The following is a 19,629-nucleotide window of genomic DNA, read 5'->3' as shown; positions in this document are numbered from 1 at the left end:
ATAAATCAATTTTATTTTAGTCGCGCACTAGGCAGATGTTAGAATCGATAGCTTTACTATTTTGCAACAAAATGAAAACGTAGTATGATAGAAAACATTTCGTTCCCTGTTAGTTATTGTTTGGTTTATGAGAACTAGAGGGTCGTAAATATTAGGTTGTCTCGAAAGTTTCTGTCGTTTCACAAGGAAATATTAGATGCGTAACATTCCTCGTTTTATATTATTTTATTGAATTACGCGCGATCTATTTTGTAGTAATAGAATAAAATGCAGTTAGGATTTATTTTGAAACGAAAGAAACTTTTGGAACAATCTAATAAATTCGTTAAAAAATGCGAGTAAAACGTTAGTTGTTTAGGATCGAGAACCATAATCTTTCATTATCCTTCTTTCATTATTCTTCGATAATACAAGATGATTTTACTTTATTTTCATATTAGTTTTTAGTTCACGTCGAACGAACGAATTAATACAGCAATCAATACATCCTATATCTAATGCTTTATTTTTAAACAAATAGCATATCATTTTGCCTTTTTTGTCTTCACTATTTTTTACATTTCTACTTTATCAGAAAAATGAAGACGAAAATATGACAAGTTTATCATCATATGAAAATAACGCGATACTGAAAGCTGCATTTTGAACGCAACATAACTAGCAAATAAATAACGAGTTAACTCAGCACAAAGGTTTCATACGTCAAAGAAACATAGCCGGCGATTTAAACGATCCTCCTGATACACAAATTTACCCGGACATTTTTGACAAATGCGTCGTGAATTTCAATTTCCGCATTTTCCAATAATCGTCGTGAAATTTCATTCTGCAGTCGAACGTAACGAATATCTACCTAATATTAAAAATAGTATCGTCACGACGAAGCCCGACTCTAATGAAACTCGACGGTATATTACAACGACAATAATTTTATCATTTTATTTCGTTGTTCGGCAAACAACGGCGCTAACATACTGCTGTTTAATCGATATTACAAAGGATCCCGATTAACGTCAAAGGAGTTAAGATCGACAAACGATAACACATATTTCGCTGACATTTCGATTCGTTTTTATTAAAAAATATTCGATAAGACCCAGTGTAACGTAGTATCAACGATATCAGTGTGATATTCGTGGAATTTTTGTCGTTGTATCTAGCGTGACATTCAAAGTAGTAGGTCGAACAGATCGTTAAAAAAAAGTGTTTGTTCCGGGTAAAGGCCAATTTTTGTTTCAAATAAAAATTTTACTTAAAAAAAAAAAAAAAAAAAAGAAAAGGAAAAAACAACGGTATGTTCCGACTTGTCGGAAAAGAAGCCAAGTTCTGTGTTTCCTTTTCAAATAAACTACATATATGTTTCCTAGAATATGACAAAGAATTACAAAAGTATGAGACGTTTCGTAATCGTCGTTTCCTTAAAAATACACTTTATTTCTTAACATTTTTGCGACCAACGGATGCTCTTTTACACGAAAGGGAAAACAAATTACTTCGTTTTTGGAAATTTTGATTTAACTTACCCAGCATGAAGGAACATATAGAACGCGAATCTCCAGAGCTCGAGACGTTTGTCCGGTCTGTAAATGAAAACGCTGTCGATCGGTACTGGCCCCGAAGGATTCACCTCTCCCATCGCCACCGTGTAATACGTGAAGAAACCCAGCTGCAAGCATAAATTCACGAAAGATTAATTCATCGTTTTGTCATTTAACTATCTTATCGAGTAATAAATTCGTTCGTCTCTTACTAGCGCGGAAATGCCAATCAAATTTTATTATTCCCGATTTTCCTTTTATATCCAGCCATAGAATCTCTCTTCCGCTTCGCTTGTACCGCGAATTTAGAATCGCCACGTATAGGAAAATTAAGTTGAAAAATATATTGTACCGTGATATAACGTTCCGTAATTAACGTATCGTGGATCTTAATCGCCGAAATAAAAGTAAAGGGACACTGAGGTTACACTTAGAATTCATATTAAAATAGTTTTAGATTTATTTAATAAAGGATTTCCAGGATCTTCGTCGATATACATTTGCACGCGTCTCTGCACTCTCTTTGTCTCAGCATCTTCCATACCACACTGCCAACGGAACAGTTACATTCGTTTGTTTCTCGAGACGCCGTGCACACACGTACTTCCACACACTCATATTCACATACGCGTGTCACTACTACGCGGCCAATCTAGTTTAACACACAAAATTATACATATCTCAATAACAGCCATTATCGACACGTTGCTTATCAAACTGGACATCCCTTGGACGTGCTTTCAGGCAAAACGTCGTTGTCCGTTTTCCAAGCCAAAGACGCGTAAGTATATTTCTGGTCCTCGACAGAGAAGGGAATCTTTCCATAAAAGGATATTGCGGATACAGATCTTTGGTGATCTGCCGTTGCATTATACACATTGTGCCCCGGTTCATAACGTTGTATATATAATATATCGGCGATATTGCGCAGAAATATTTGAATACATCGGTCACTACTCGACTTGTCCCTACGTCTAATTCAAAATAAACAGGCGCGCACCTTACTGCTCGAGTGGTGTTTATTGCGTGCTTCGCCAGCTTTATCGAAATTAAAATCTCCATTTCTGTCTATAATATAAGTTTATTCGACTGTAAAGTCAGATATGTTATCGGTTTTCAGGAGATATTGTGGCAAGGGTGAAAGAAGATTGAATATGAAAAGGAAAAGCGGATGGAAACGATAGCTATAGATCCAATATCTTTTATAATAAATCTATCTAACAGAGGTCGTAACTTAGAATAAAAGTTTTATATTAGATCGAAGGCCCGATCGTTGGATTTTCTAGGGCGGTACCACGCAACATGCGATTTTTAGCATGCTACTGATGCAGCTTTGGTCGATTACGTTGGTCGATTAGTAAAATCATTCTATTCGATTCTTGTTTCTATAAGGAGAAATTGGAACTTTTATTCGAAAAATTCACCGGTTTTTAATATTCCGGCGACCAAAAGGAATTTCAAATATTTACATCGGATCTTGCTTTGTTAGTTCGTTCATGTTTCTTTCTTTCAATAATGTCACGCGACTTTCACGTATTATTTCAATGCTCGTGAAAAAAACATTCTATTTCAATCGTGAGATTATTTTACTTCCATTACGACGGTTTCGAATTTCTTCATTTAAACTAACGATGTTGCGTGGGCTTTTTAAGTTACTTTTCAAGCTTACCTTTGAGTCTCCTGTCGTTTGTGCCACCTACTTGTACCGAATAAACCCGCGAAAGCAAGTAATTATTTCTTTTTTTCTTTTTTAAATTCAACGCCAATCCTGTACTCGTCCAACGAAATTGAAAAATTAACGAAAGAAAAAAGAATTAATTTGTCTCCTTGTAGAAACTCGTAGCTAAGAAAACGATCGAACGAAGAAAGGGAAAACTGTTAAAAATAGAAATACAAAATTGAAAACACTCTGTCATCGTGTAGTACTTTAAAATCAAGAGATGTTGGCGTGGTCGTGCACTGGCGAGAGATACGAGTGACATGCCGCGTGCTAAGGACGTTTATTACGTCATAATGATCCGAACTGCCGGCTTGCCGAGTGAATGTAAGCGGCTAAAAGAGGAGAGAATACGACACGACGTTGGTGGTGGTGCGTGCAACGTTACGACGACATAGCGGCTGCAAGCGTGAATGAACGATATAAATCAGGGTTTGTAATATCACGTCGACGCCGGTGTGCAGACGCCGTTTAGGCATATTGTTTCTGTAAACGAGAGAAATATAACGGCGCCTGGCTATGTACAACATTTCCCTGGCGGCTCAACAACAATGAGAGTCGCGTCTTCAACAAATTGCCCCTGCGTGGGCTCGCAGCCGTGCAACCTAGGCAAACTTTTCCCTTCGCGTTAATGAATTATTGTATTTTCGTTTCATAGCTCGGAGGGTTTCCACTTTTTGAGCTTCGACGTTACGCGAGATTCAATGCGATCGAAACTTCTACGAATTTCTTTTTAATCGTTTCACGGTGGAACAAGAGAGCAAGACAGCTAGAGATTTTGCCTTTCAGATTTCTATAATTTCGCATATTATATATTATCGTGGTTTCGTTTCATAGCTCGGAGAGTTTCCACTTTTTGAGCTTCGACGTTACGCGAGATTCAATGCGATCGAAACTTCTACGAACTTCTTTTTAATCGTTTCACGGTGGAACAAGAGAGCAAGACAGCTAGAGATTTTGCTTTTCAAATTTCTGTAATTTCACATCATCCTAAGGATTCTTAACGAAATAAACGCATAATCGAGAAGACACATCTTTATTTAAACCAGAGGTCTCGATGATCAGCTCTACGAATGAAGAAACGGAGAAAAGTGATGATATACAGGGTGGTTGGTAACTGGCGGTGCAAGCGGAAAGGGGGTGATTCTACGCGAAAAAAGAAGTCGAAAATATAGAATAAAATTTTCTTTTTTTTTTTTAATTTTTCCATCGAGACAACGATCTACAGTGAGATCCGTTATAACGAGACGTGATAAAGCGCACGCGTACCGAGCGAAAATTCAAAGTCGATTTTCTCGAAAACAAAGCCTCGAACGAAAAATTTTTATTCTATATTTCCCACTTCTTTTTTCGCGTAGAATCACCCCCTTTCCGCGTTTACCACCAGTTACCAACCACCCTGTATATATATTTCTTTTTCTTCTTTTTTTTCAAAATTCATCTTGCTCTTCAAGATTATTTACATATTCCGACTCGCTAAGTAAACTTACTGGAAATAAGTAATTTGTCGCGAAAAGACTAATCGCGTGTCTAGGCAATGAAATTGAAAAATATAGAAAATACAAAGTTGATCGATTTGCTCTGTGAGAGTTTCGTTTATTAACCTATTAAGGTCTAACGTGGCGTTACGTAACATTTTATTTTTAATCTGATATCGCGATATTATACGTAGCGTCATATCGTGCGTAGAGTACTTATATATCTATTCTACATAACTCTATTATCATCGAGGAAACATTGATCAATGGAATAATTAACCTGGCTGCTCGAGGCAATACGCGTGCATTAACTCGTTAACACCGTTTCATTATTATCTCAAATTGTGCGTCAATTTTCGGTTGCATCTTCGCGACAGCTGTAAATCGGCCGCTTTCAATTAAGCTTCTTTGATTATAACCGTGTCCCTGAACCAGACAAAGTCCCCTAATTCCAATGTTCGAGGACGCGCGTCTGGCGCGTTCCTTTGTGCTAATGGAACAGAGAAATTCGCGAGAACACACCTAAGAATGGAAACCGTGTCTTGGTCGGGCGAGTGGAAAAGTCTTGGAACGCTGAGGACTGGAACAACGACCGAGCCTTCTCTCTTTAAGACGTTTAAAGGTTTAAAAATGGGCGATGAAGAAGCGTGAAAAAAAAACGAGCGTTACAAAGAAAGAAAGAAAGAAAAAAAAAAACAACGTGAAAACGAACAGAATAAAAATTGGAATAGCACAATAGCAATAAACAAATAAAAAGTTTAATTTTTGAAAGATGTGATCTTCGCTCACAATCTTTTCGAACTTTGAACATCGATAAAGTTACACGAGCGAAATTAAACGTTTCGTTACTATTCGATACTGGATGATTCGATTTCTTTCTTTGATGTCACTTTACGACTAGCGAGAAATATTTTAATACGATATATTCGAAGATGGAAAGAATTTATTAGCAACTGGCAAACGATTATTTTAATGCTACGACAGCCGACAATTTTCAAATTACGAGAGTGGAAAAACCCGCGCGTAAGCTGAGAATCAAACAGCAAGACGATTCTGATAACAAGAAATTACTTGACAATAAGTCTTGACAAAATTTCCCCTCGTAAAAAGCGGGGAATGTGATTTATCAAGATACGTTGAGACGAAAGAATAGCGTATATCGAATATATATGTATACATCTGCAATATCGAAGGAGAATTCGTACGGAGCGAAATTTCATCCGTGATAGTCTTAAAAGAGTACACAGAATGGAAGAAAAATTCGTAACGCAACGATGAAACACGAGAGAGTGCAACGTAGAACAGTGGACTGTCGTAAAGGGGAAAGAAATAAAAGAGGGAAGAACGTAAGCAGAGCAGCGAAAAACAAGCAATAAAGTGGAAGGAAAACGAAATGTAATGAGGAAGAGAGGGGGAAAAAAAACGAGCGAAAGATAGAAGAGGTTGTTGCAGTCTGTTGACAGTGGTTGAGGGTTTCTGGTCGTCCAAAGCACAGAGGAATGCAAATGATCGCAGCCAACTCGATATGCAAAAGAAGGAAAGAAGCCACGAACTAAAAACATTGTGAAAAAAAGGGAGAAAAAAGAAAACAAAAAAAAAAAAGACAGAGAAGTAAGAGGAAAAGTCGACGAGGATAACAGAAAAGAATCCTCGATCGTTCGAGCTTCCTAGAAAAGTATACTCCCGTGAGCATACGCTATGAGTATACACCTGTTTAACGTCGATGCCTCGTACTTTGAAGAGCATTAGAGGGTAATGCACAAGTATTCGCTGAAATATATAGGGTGATAAAGAAAAGAGTCTAGTAGTAGGGAGACTTGTACGGTTGACTATGAAAAGTCAAAAATATTACTGTATATTAGCGTGCCCATTTTATGGAAAACAGACAGCGAAATTTTCTCAACAACGTTACTTTTCGATATCGAGAGCGTATTATAAAGGTTAAATTGCAGATTATTACTCGCATGTAATATGGATCAGCTCAATAAATCGAAAAGTACAGGGAAGCGATAGTTGTTAAAAATAATGTTTTTTTTTTTAAATTTACCTTGGGGTTAGGCAGGATTTACCTTGAGAAATTTATAAAAAACGAAGTTGTTCGGTTTTATACCTGTGATAAGAGGGTCGTAACGAATTACAAATTTTCTACAAGCTTTCCTCCTCTTGATGAAAGTTCGAATCGCGAATATGTAAATATATTAGAACAGCGAGCTACGTTTATTTTCGAAATCGTGTATCATTCGTATTGTCTTACAGGTAAAATAAATTTTACGATCAAAACTTTGTAACAGATAGGTACTAGGTTTGTTACACATAGATCTCGCGAGTATTTTGGCTGCGTGCCACGCTACCGAAACGTTTAACAACGCTACGATGTAAAGTATAATATACGTGCAAATTTAGCTGAAGCAGCATATTGCAGAAAATTGTTTGTTTCCACCATACGCACATATCATGATTAGCAGAACTCCCTTGCGAATAACTTTCAAAGAATTGGCACGAAATAATTTAATCTCTTCAGATACGAAAATATATAGTTTGATGGTTCTGTTACGGAACAATATCGAAACGAAACTCGCGTGTAATTTCCCATGACGGTCTATAACGCACAGCATGCCATGACAGCGCTCCAAGCTTTGTAAAGATACATTATACAACGTCTTATATATTATTGTTATTATTATTATTATTATAAATATATCTTCAACGAAGAACGAGAATCGCAAGACTGAAGGTTTTAAGCAATTCGTAAGACAAGCATGTACATCGTAAATTTATCTCGTCTCTCGCGGGAGACGTTGGTGGGAGGAAAATGAGGAAAATGAGAAAAAGAAGGAGGGTTTGAAGCACCGGCACAAAGGAAGAAGAAAAAGTCTACTAGAGTATGACGAGTACCCCTTATTAAAGTCCATTAAGCAGTGTTTCCTCTAATTGCCTCATCTTTTTTCCAACGCGAGCCACTGGTACCTTCTCTTAGGAATTTTCTAAAATTCTAGAATCGAACGACGCGGCCATGTATAATTAAATTCTATCGTTCAGTTTTCCTCTGATCGCGAACAACGATGGCGTAGACGGTGTACAGTAGGCGGAAATGAAATCCTCGTTCAATTTAATTTGACATATTTTCCAGAAATATGCGAGAACTAGGATAACATTTATTTTTCATACTATACCGTCAACGACGTGTTAACGAGTTCGTAAAACCATGAAATCATAAAATTCGCAATTATCTTGGACAACCGCAACCGAGTAAATCGAACATCACACGAGACAAACGCGACAAGTCCGTTTTCCCATTAAAACGCTAATAAAATTTACAAAATAACACGCGCAACATATTCGCACAACGTTTTTGCAAGTATTCGAATACTTGCGTAATGTATTTCGCTCACGAAACTTCAATCGAAACGACTACGATGATACAGCGGACTATTTACAAAGGGAAAGGTACATTGGCAAACTTTGAGTTGGAAATGCCAGTAATTAGCTTGTATTCTTTTTAGACCTCGTTCAGTTAAATTTCCCTTTCAGCTGGAAAGAGGTACAGCTCGTGAAATTGCAATATCAGAGCGGAGACAAGCGGTCGCCTACCTTTGAAAACTTCTTTCCTCTTTCTGATTTTCGAGTTTCAACGTTAATCTCGAGGCCGTTGCTTCTTTACCGGTCCATCACCCGGCTACGTGAGCTTCGTAATTAATTAATTCTCTCCCCTTTTAATCCAGCTTTCGTCATTATTGCACTTGCCGCTCTTTTTTATGTTCCTTTCTTTCCTTTGCCACGGATGACCTCGGCTCTGTCTCATTTTGTTTCATCCAACTCCCGCAGGACTGTTAATAATTAGTTCTATCTTCGTCCCCCTATTTTCTCTCGTATCTCTACGTGTATTAAGCTTCTACAATTCCACTTCCTCTCTCACTCTGTCGTCTTTTTTTTTCTTTTTTCTCTTTCTTTTTTTTTTTTTTTTGTACGAAAGTGTGAAACTGATTACGTTGCGGTGGATCTAGCTAAAAAGAAACGTTACAACGTCCTGTGGTGAAATTGCCGCGTGCGAGATGCTGTGATCTTTGTATCGTTGGCTGCTGCTTCTTGCGAGTTTTTACGAACTGATGAATTATACGTATCGTGTATTATTCTTACTTCGTATTATTATCGTTTTTAATTCAGGTGAATCTGAGCTTTAGAATTTCATTCGAGTAAAACCATTTAATTAGCAAGACGATTGACGTTTACGACTGTGGTAAACAAACCGAGATGTTCTCACTGAAATTAGTCGATAAATTGAATCTTTTTAACGATCAGGATCTAACGAAACTCGAGGCGCGAGATTTGCCAAAATTCCCAAAAATATCAAGTATCGAAACGTCGAAGTGATTGTACACGTTCGTCACAGAAGAGAGCATCGTACGCCGAGGATAAAAGGATAAAGTATAGGAAACTATTTAAGAAAAGTAGAAGTGACCTAGGAGCCTCTGAAAAAATGTGTACATCGCTTGGAAAAAAATTACTACCGTCACGTACTCTCCGTGCTATAGAATACAATTTTTACAAACAAAATTCTCTCGTATCCCTGAAAACAACGAAAGTGTCGAGAACAAGATCGTTGCCTCGCGCATCGTGTGTCGCAAAATCACCGGATGTCGATCGATCCATCCATCGAACGTGAAATTTTATCCTTTATCATTCCTGTTTTAGGGGAAAAATTTCATCGACGGTGAGCACGTTGCTTCGAGATTCATGCGAAAACGTCGGTCGTTGAATCGGCCGAGAAAGAGTATGAAAAAAAAAAAAAAAAAAGAAGAAAAGATACAACGAAACGGCCAACGCGGGCTGGACGGGGACTGAAAGCGTGGCTTAAAAAAACACAGAAGGAGGGAACAACCGAATGAATACTAGAGCAACAGAAAAGAGACATCGCGTGGAGAACCGACTTTGTAACGAACAACAGCCCATTCCGCATTACCACCTTTGTTGCACAGAGTCTGTGTTTGTGCGCGTTCTTTAACGCAGAACTTCGTCCAACTTATTGGAGGATTCGAGTGAGAACGAGACATAAATGCTTTGTTTTTACGCGAGGATAATAACGATCGTTTATTAGGTACGTAAGTAAGTTCTTTCGATCAACAACGTCGATGGATAGAGCGCGGATGTCGATGGAAATTTATATTTTTGTCAAACGTCATAATGGGTATTACGCTTTCGATATTTTATATATTGCTGCATGTTATGTGCGTTTTTTATGTGGACATTTTTGGAATTTTATTAATACAGTTTATTAATTTTATTAATACATTTTATTAATACAGAAATTGCTAGATCGCGGATGATTATGCAAACAAGATTGACGTTTTCTTGGGCACAGTTGAAGAAGCGCGAATCGAGCAGAGATTTGTTTTATCTTCTTGAACGTTAGAACGATTATTTTAGTTTTGATATACATATTTTTGTTAATATTCTTGCGCTCTTGAATTTCCTATATTTTTATACGGAACGATCGAACTAACTAAAATACATTTCTAGCCAATATAAGCCAATATTCGCACGCTATGATAATTAACTCAAAGTTGGACTAACTTTATAAGCTCCGGAGCTTAGCTTATGCAACACTGATTTTAGATGTAGGATTGATATGAAAATGACATGAAAGTTAGTTAGCGGTCTATTGTATGTGGCATCTATTCTAATAGGAAGTTTGTTCGCGTTATATGCAAAATCAATTATATTATAGTTCGAAGACCATTTTTCCCTACGGCGATCTTCGTACGAAGTACGACTTCGAATATCAACGATGAAAGTATAACAATATTAAATGGAATTTAATTGACAGTTTACATGCCACGTTGTTTCTAAAGCCTGAAATACGTCAAAACTCTAACGTGCATCGTTGTTCATTTCACATTCCATTTTACCATTTGAAAACACGTAAGATATCAATAGACCGAGTGTAAGTAGCTTTTAATAGCACGCTTGCGCTCTTTAACGTACGTAATTGTTAACTCGTCGATATCATCTTGTTTCGCCTAATGAAATTGCATTTTTACTAGTCCCGAGCTCTCTCATTATTTTGTATTTACCTCCTATAATTATCGCAATGTATTTCCATCTTGATCTACGATCGAGTATATGCACACGAAACGACGTTACGTTAATAGGATAATTTTATCGCCGCTCTGTTATCCTCTACAAAACATACTACAGCAATTTCTCCGTTTCACGTACAACAACAACGAACCGAATGTTCCTGTTATATTTCCGAATGCACGACTGTCTATTTGAAAATTCCTCGCTCTTTAACCACCAACGATAGACTATTCGAGGGACGTTTATTTTATTCGTGCGCAAGATTCCATGCTTCTCGGTCCACTACTGCCCGCTAGACAATTTCTTAACACATTCTAACTAACAGTAAGAAAGACAGACTATTTGAGGGATGTCTATTTTATTCGCGAGTAAGGTTCTATATCTTGTCGATCCATCACTGTCTGTTAGAAAATACCTTACAACATTTTAACCAAGAACGACAAACTATTCGAAGGATGTCTATTTCATTTGTCAACACGATCCTACGCTTCTCGACCTATCACTGTCCGTTAGTTAAAATTCCTTACAATATTTAAGTACGAAAGACCAGGCTGTGGTATGTCTATTTTATTTGCCAGCAAGATTCGCTCTAAAAACAGCGCCATAGAAAATGCTACGAGTCTCGGAGGGCAAGCGAGAATTTCACCGCGTCGCGTTACGAAAACAAAAGTTTCGACGATTTCGAATTTCAAATGTAGCGTCGTCGTCTCGCAGCAAGGAAACACGCATGGTCGGAACGAATGCGGCACACGCGAGGCTAAAGCGAGCAGAAGCAAACGTGGAAGGAATGCAGGCGAAAATCCCATCGTGAGAATAATATTCTCGTTCGCGTCGATTTCCACGATATATTTTACAGGGATTCGCCGGGATTTCTCCTTCGTCAGCGTAGATCGGGATGGCGCGCACGATTTATGCATGTACAGGATATCGTAGTAGCGGCGGACGCAGCCGAGGAATAGGCCGATTCCAGGGGAATCTCTCGATAATCGTCGCCGTGTAATCGCGTTTGCACTCGAACCGACGATTTATGACCAGTCACGTCAGTGCCAAGCGTACGCGTCTACCTTCGGCCGCTGATTAATGCGGCCGGACCTCCACCGTGGAAATAACATACAGAACTCGCGTTTTCAACCGGCACAAACGTCCTCCGCCGTGACGTGACATTTAACGAGCCGTTTTATCGACCAACGCCCCCTCCTTCTTCCGTGTTTTTCCGTTTCCCAAATTCTTCCCAACGAACCACTTGGACACACGACCGAGTCGTACTACTTGCTCGATAGCCATTTTCATTGCGGCGTGTCGGAAAATACGCGAAGGACGTTCGGAATATGCGAAAACGACGAGGGAAGTTCGCGTAGAGAAACGAGTCACGGACGATGATATTTTATGGGCATTTTGTATATTGTCAGAATTACGAATTTTCACGTTTGGTGGATCGAAGAAAGGATAATTTTGCACGTGAGCGAAAAACGAGCCGGTTGTCAAGCGTCTAATTTAATAACGACACGATGTATCTCGCGTTAGTCTCGTTAATTCGTGTAACATTCGACTCTATATGGTAATATGTTGGCGCTATACGAATTTCTTAGGCTCTTGCATCGATCGAGAACGGATCGAAAGTGCAAATGGATTAAGCTAAAACACGCTGATCGATTCAATGGTAGTTTCGCTTGAGAAAAAATAATTTACACGAAGAAACATGTAGCGCGAAAGAATTAGCGAACGCCAATTAAGCGTAAAATTTGAACCGAAGGAAAATCGCAAGAAGGGAAAGGCCTTTGTAAAATTATTCCACGTATAAAATGTTAACTGAGAATCATGGCTATTCTCCAACAACTCGTATCAACGCTACTCCGAACGAAGTCGAATCGCACAAAAGCCCAAACACGTAGATTATCCCATTAATGTGCCTGGTGATTATCATTAGGGCGAGGAAACATGGAATTAACGTAAAATCAAAGGCGCGAAAGCGTGTACAGGTTGGCCGGTCTCGCGTGCAAATTTCAGATACAGGCGCGGTACATGCCGGTTATTGGAGCGTGTTGGTCCAGCTCCAATTCATCTCGTTGAGCGTGAACGTCATCGCCGTTGTCGTCGACGCCGACGGTGTCGCTGGCAAAAAGCCTCTTTCACGCTCCGGGATTCCGAGCCATCTTTCTCGGCTTAGGTGCTTTTTGCAAGCCAGTCGTTCGGAAAAACGGATGGAGTGCGATAATACGGGAACTCCTGGAACTACTTGCGAATAACCTGAGAAAACAGCCGCGCTTTTGTCGAATCCACAACGACCTTTCGTTGCGAGCGCGAGCTAATTAAAATGTCGAACTGCTGCTAAACCGATTATTTTCCGACTACCGCAGAATTTTATCCGAAGAACGTGCGATCGTTTCGGACGTTTCTTGCGATCGAATTAACACGAAGAAACGCGATAAATTTCTAATATCTGGCAATTTGTTTTTATCGCGGAACGAGGTGATAGATAGGAAACTTTTTCTCGATGTACTGTGCTTCCAACGTGAAGGCAAATGTATGAAAATTGGAAATTCTCTGGGATGGAATTGGGTTTATAAAATTTGAGAGGAAGAACAGCGACAAATTATCGTATTTCATTTTTCCGTTACTTTAGTAGCGTGTGAAACAGGATATTTTTTTCCCACGCAACGCGCTTTTGTACAGCGAACGTACGAAGATTGAAAGTCCTTTGAAACGAAATGAAATTTGCAGAACTCGACGTGGAGAAGCGCGATGAATTATGATGTTTAACAATTTGGCAATTTTTCTATTAAACCGGCGATAAACCGAATATTTCTGATTCTACCGCGTTTCGGAAGTTAATTCGGAAAATTGGAAATTCTCCGGCATGAAGTGGAATTTATAAAATTTGAAACGAATAAAAGCGATGGATTATAATATTTAACAACTCCTCCGTGTGGCAAACCGAATATTTCTCGATATACTCGGCGTTTATCCACATACTGTACGTAATGGAATTACATTAAATTTACTACGTTCGAAATAGAAAACTACGATCAATTTGTAATATTAAAACTCCTTTTTATTATTTTTCCATATTACTGCATTTGCATTATAATTATTATGTTCGTATATTTGATTCGTTTCGCTGTAATGGCAGGAAGTAAAATTTCGCTTCGGAAATTGACGCGATGAAATTGACACTTGCGGGTTTCGCTGCCTACGTTATTGTTTGGTAACAGAACTCCACGGCGTATCGATTCCATGTTAATCAAATGAAAAACACGTCAAAGACACGATTCCCATTTCCTGCTTTATCTATGCGTTTTATATCGTAGCGACAGTTTTCGACTAAAAGCAGAACACGTACGCACGCTGATAGAAAGAAAGTCGCAGCGTACGCGTTTGTATGCGTTTATCTACTGCACAAACGTAAGTGGCCAGTTCGTATTGAAAATATCGGGTTGGTAACTAAGTGATTGCGGATTTTGTCATTAGGTGATATTGATAAAATCCGCAATCACTTAGTTGCCAATCCAATAAATCGAACATAATAACATTAATCATGAAAAATTACAGTAACTCAAGTTACAGTAATAAGAATATAAATATAATGGAAATATTAAAAATACGCGAATAAAGTGGTTTTTAATTTACCTTCAAAGTAAGCATCGCGCGAAACTCGCTGAAACTGTGCAATAACTGTACAACAAAAAGAAGAAGTAACTTTACTTTCGACATTTTTACCGGCTTAATCCACGCTTTAAAATTAACAGAACAACCGCAGAAGCTTTTTGCGTGTATCTCAAAGTTCCCATACGTTTAGTTAAAAATTCAGGAAACTAAACAAGGTCGGTGGAAAAGTTTCTGATTGGTGTAAACGCGTCGAAAACTAAAATACGGATTCCCAGTGTCGAAGAACGTAACAAACTAGAAAAGAGCTTTTACTAAAGGGGAACGTTAATTTTTGGATAATATACAGGGTGGTTGGTAATTGTTGGTACAAGCGGAAAGGGGGTGATTCTATGCGAAAAAAGAAGTCGAAAATATAAAATAAATATTTTTTTTTTTTTTAATTTTTCCATCGAGACAACGATCTACAGTGAGGTCCGGTATAACTAGACGCGATAAAGTGCACGCGTACCGAGCGACAATTCAAAGTCGATTTTCTCGAAAACAAAGCCTCGAACGAAAAATTTTTATTCTATATTTTCGACTTATTTTTTCGCTTAGAATCACCCCCTTTCCGTTTGTACCACCAGTTACCAACCACCCTGTATACGTAATGTGCTTGCGACAGCGAAAGTTATAACGCAAGGTGAGCTGAATCAAATTTTACGTGTTGTTTTCTCCGTAATTACTGTTAACCCCCAAAATTTTCAAGATTTTTTTTTCCTTAAATTCCCTTCGAAATTTGCGCTTGCGTTGTATCCTCGCGATAAATAATTTTGTGGAAGCGAATAGGTCGGATTCGTTGCATAAGTCGGTCGTAAGATTAACGTTAAAATCGAATGGTCGAAATCCAATGGAATTACGTATATTTATCAGACTGAATCAAATTGAATGATCGAATGAAATAGGAAAATAAAATTAACGTTTGATCCGCACGTTGAACATCGATTCAGCTAACGAGATTGAGAAATTTCATTAAAAAATGGTATTGGTCGGGTTGGCTTTCGAAAGGCTCGATCGATTCTAAAACGCGTGATTTAGCCAATTTAAACGCTACAACAAGCCGATAAAACCATCATTCAAGAATAAATCTTTGGAAATAAAATTTCCGCTGATTTCAGTACAAATTTCAAGAATAACGTAATACATTGTTACATGGAAGCACATAATCGAACGTTTCCATTCGTCGTTTACGATAATACAACAAGAACAAAACGCTTCACTGTGTTGTTATTTGTAAAACAATTCGCTTTATTGTTGAAATAATTCCCACTTTAAGAAAAATGGTTTGCTCGAATTACGGTGAAAGAACGTCTCTTCCAAAGGTATCTTATTTTCACAGAGTGGAAACATTCGCGTACGTTGCGCCTCCTTTCTTCTTGGCAACCTACCGCCCTTAAAATTCACCTCGAACCCCGCGAAATGCAGAAAGGAAGCTCGAAAGCTATCGGGGAGCGCGTCTGGCGATATTGTTAGGAATGCAAATTAAAGCATTCAAAGGCTTTGATGAACTTGCGTGAGTTCTGGCCAGCTTAAAAAAACGAGCTAAAGCGTTGATGGAAGAAGAAACGGCGAAAAAGAAAGAGTTTCATCCGGTTTCAAACGACACCTGAATTCGAGGAGACTTTTGACTAGACAAGCGCCAACGCTTGCCATGGATTCTAAATGTACGCGTGTATCTATAGTAGAGAAAATTTAATTATTGTATTAAATTAAAAGAAATTTTCTGCTGTTAATCTCAAATTTTATTAATCAAATGTTAATCAAATTTTATTGTATTAAATTAAAAGAAATTTTCTGCTGTTAATCTCAAATTTTATTAATCAAATGTTAATCAAATTTTATTGTATTAAATTAAAAGAAATTTTCTGCTGTTAATCTCAAATTTTATTAATCAAATGTTAATCAAATTTTATTGTATTAAATTAAAAGAAATTTTCTGCTGTTAATCTCAAATTTTATTTTCTTACGTCGGATTAAAATTTTATATATATAATCTAATGTATACAGGTTTTATAATTTCGTATAGTTCGAAGGATAATGGCGCACGTGATAAAAAATATCGGCACACCGTCGTATTTATTCTAACATTCGTGTGCATGTTGGTTAATTAGACCCGAGTATATCAAGTTTAAGTAAAATAAGTCATTTAGGAGCAACGAGAATTGTTCGGTTAAAACGGCGGACAAATAGAAAAGAAGTGATTCGTATCAGTAAAGAGCGTAACAGAGCATGAATAATGGTATAACAGCGTAATATAATAATAAATATAATAAAGAAATAATACAATGGTATGTGAATACGTCAATTGGAAATGGTCGTTTCAATTTAAAAGAATTAAGGTACTTTGCTGGTAGAAGGAAACAAAGCATAGAATTAAAAATATAGGACTCTGTTTTTAGACTTAACAAAAACCCGAGGACTACTGTGTTAATGGATTCTTATCCTTTAACGCTTTTAATATTGATGAGGAGGACCGTTTTACCGGAAGTGCTCGCCTTGCTCGTTTCTTCCACCTCAAAGAAGAGAAAGTTCCTCTTAGAAGGGGCGTGCTTTGTATGCTTAATCGTTAACGATTCATACGAGAACCGACTACGGAAAAATGTGGCTAAGAGCGAATATCCCTTGCCCTTTGAACACGCAAAGATTTTGAAAGCAACTTAAAAAGGATCTTTCCTTTCAAACTGAAAATGTACATACACCGGGTGAAAACAACGTTCCGAACTACGCATAATAAAGAAATTTCCTTCTCGGAATATTAAAATCCTATCAATTACGTGCTAGACGATATTGAACGAACCTGTACAATTTATCTTATACGTATTCATCGAATGAGTTTCCTAACACAATCATCTCAAAGGAAAAGTTGCTCGATGTATAGAAAATTTGTCCACGCAAAGATATAAATTGTGATTCACGGGAATATGGAAACATTGCAAAAGAAAAAAGGAAGAAAGAGAAGGAAAGACAGACAAAGTGTAGAAAGAGCAAACAATTGAAAATCAGAACGAAAAGCTCGGTCGAATGTGCTGAAATTTGATCGAAAATAACTGTCGAGGATTATCCTACGAACGTGATTCTTAATCCCTCTGTGCATCGATAGTAAGCTCTGCAGTTGGAGTAGTTAGACAGGCCACGACAAAGATATTTTTAAATCGCGTCCAAGCTTCGTGTTGTCAAGGACGATCGCAATTTACCGTAGGTAACGGCACTGCCTCGATCGCCGAACGAAAGCTGAAAATTCGTCGACTCGCGATAAACGACGATGGACGGTTTCGAAGTTAAGCCCGGTTGTCGACAGAAATTATTGCAACAGTTAAGATAATCCATCCACAAACTCCCGCTGGATATTAGCCATCCTGTCGAGCATAACGTTATATCGAGTACTTTATGCTTCTTTTTTTTTTTTTTTTTTTTTTTCTTTTTCCTTGGTAGAGATCTTGGCAGGGGATGGAAACTGCGACCGTACTAAATTTCCACGCTTTCAGATATTTTACGCGATCGTGAAAGAGAAACGTTTGTGGTTTACAGGATTTCTGAGAGGGTCAAAAATAATTTTTACTCTCATCTGCTCTGGCTGTGCAAATAAACCTACGTGAGAACGACGTGGTTCAATGAACAGTGGAACGTTCATTGTTACTCGGACGTGGAGAATACTCTCGGATATTACGTGTCGATTATCGCGGTTAAATTATTGGACAGTGATAATAATTCGAAGGAGCTGTTTGACGCAACAGAAACGGCGATGGTGAGTCGAACGTTGCGGTAAAAATAAAATATCGCAGCAAGATTCAGCGGAAGAATACGCGCAAAGAAACCACTGTACTTGCAGTGTTGGTCGAACAACGTCCGATAGAGACGAATTTCGGTAAATTTTAGGAGAAGACGAGTTACAAATTTCTATGAATACATGAATATTTAAGAGCGTTTAACTAACTCTATCGTGCCATGAAATTTAGAATTTCCATTGTAAGCATATACCTTTGTACCTATGTTTTAACAAATTTATCTTATCTCGAACGTACGAATCAACGCAAGATGGTATTAAAAGGAGATTTGTAATTGCATTTCGTGTAATTATTTGTCAATTATAAAATTTCTGCAAAGATAGAAATGTTTCGTCGTTCTTATTATTAACAATACGTCGTTTATTATATTTTTATTAGAATATCAAACGAACCAAATATACAGAGTAAAATAGCTAACCACTTTATTCGATCTATTCTGCAATTGATCGGAAATTATTCGGGTCGTATAAATGACCGGGGTAACTAGGAAACAAGCGTTCGTAAAATTAGCCAACATTAATTGACAAACTTGACAAAACTTGTATCAACGTTGATTCGATCGGTTACAGCCATTGCTACAACATTTCGACTATTCGCATTCAGCGTGTAGCTGTTATGTCTGACCATTGACCATACTCTGACTACTACGAATCGATTTGCCGTATCTAACCGCAGCATTGACACGAGCTACTAATTCAATGGAAACAGAACCAATTCGATGTCCGATTGTTTCGTTTCATTGTTATTTTAACGATGCTTCGTTGTTGCTTCCTATTTGACTTTATTTCTTTCTACATATGCAGCTACGATTCCTTACGCGCCGATATTCGTCCAATTGTAAACGGAAACCAGAAAAACACGATCAACACGTGGTTAATAAAACTTCCAGTTTAACGAGAGAATTTCATATGCAACGATTTAGTATAAATTTTATAGTCTTCGCCTCGCTAACACTTGGACTACGGATACAACAAGAACACCGACGATGAAAGAATCTACATCGAATTAACTAACAACAAAAAGATTCGCCAAATTCTCAACAGCGAAACGCTTCGGAAACAGGTCGAAATTAGTTTTGCCGGCGTATTTTTTCACGAACGATGCTACATACAAATAGGGAAATTTTGATTTTCATTAGCTTTCGGAGTGAGCTGAAATTCGCGCAAAGCATTCCGAGCATAGCGCCGTCGAACAACGAGTTTCCCGAAGGAACGATCCAAAAGGAAGAGAACGGATAAACCCGATTAATTAAATCGCAAAGCGAAGAAACAGGGAATGTACGGATGTTAACATGTATCGCACGAAAGATGACAACACTTCGATCGTACAATCTCGTTCGCGTTTCGTTGTGTCGCGTTACGTTGCACTTTCGCGTCTCGCTATCGACG

General features: G+C 38.0%; 1 protein-coding gene across 3 annotated transcripts in view; it reads right to left on the bottom strand.

Moving 5' to 3' along the window:
• LOC126864034 (protein rhomboid) overlaps positions 1 to 19,629 on the bottom strand; it is a 500,063-nt gene that overhangs the window by 38,639 nt on the left and 441,795 nt on the right. For all 3 annotated transcript variants that reach the window (XM_050614953.1, XM_050614952.1, XM_050614954.1), the window contains one exon: positions 1,524 to 1,666. In XM_050614953.1, coding sequence (XP_050470910.1) covers positions 1,524 to 1,666 — 143 coding nt within the window. The remainder of the gene's footprint in view (positions 1 to 1,523; positions 1,667 to 19,629) is intronic.

This window comes from Bombus huntii, chromosome 3 (genome assembly GCF_024542735.1).
Source record: "Bombus huntii isolate Logan2020A chromosome 3, iyBomHunt1.1, whole genome shotgun sequence".
NCBI lineage: Eukaryota > Metazoa > Arthropoda > Insecta > Hymenoptera > Apidae > Bombus > Bombus huntii.
The sequence above is the reverse complement of the archived record's forward strand: the minus strand, read 5'-3'. Positions and strand labels throughout refer to the sequence as shown.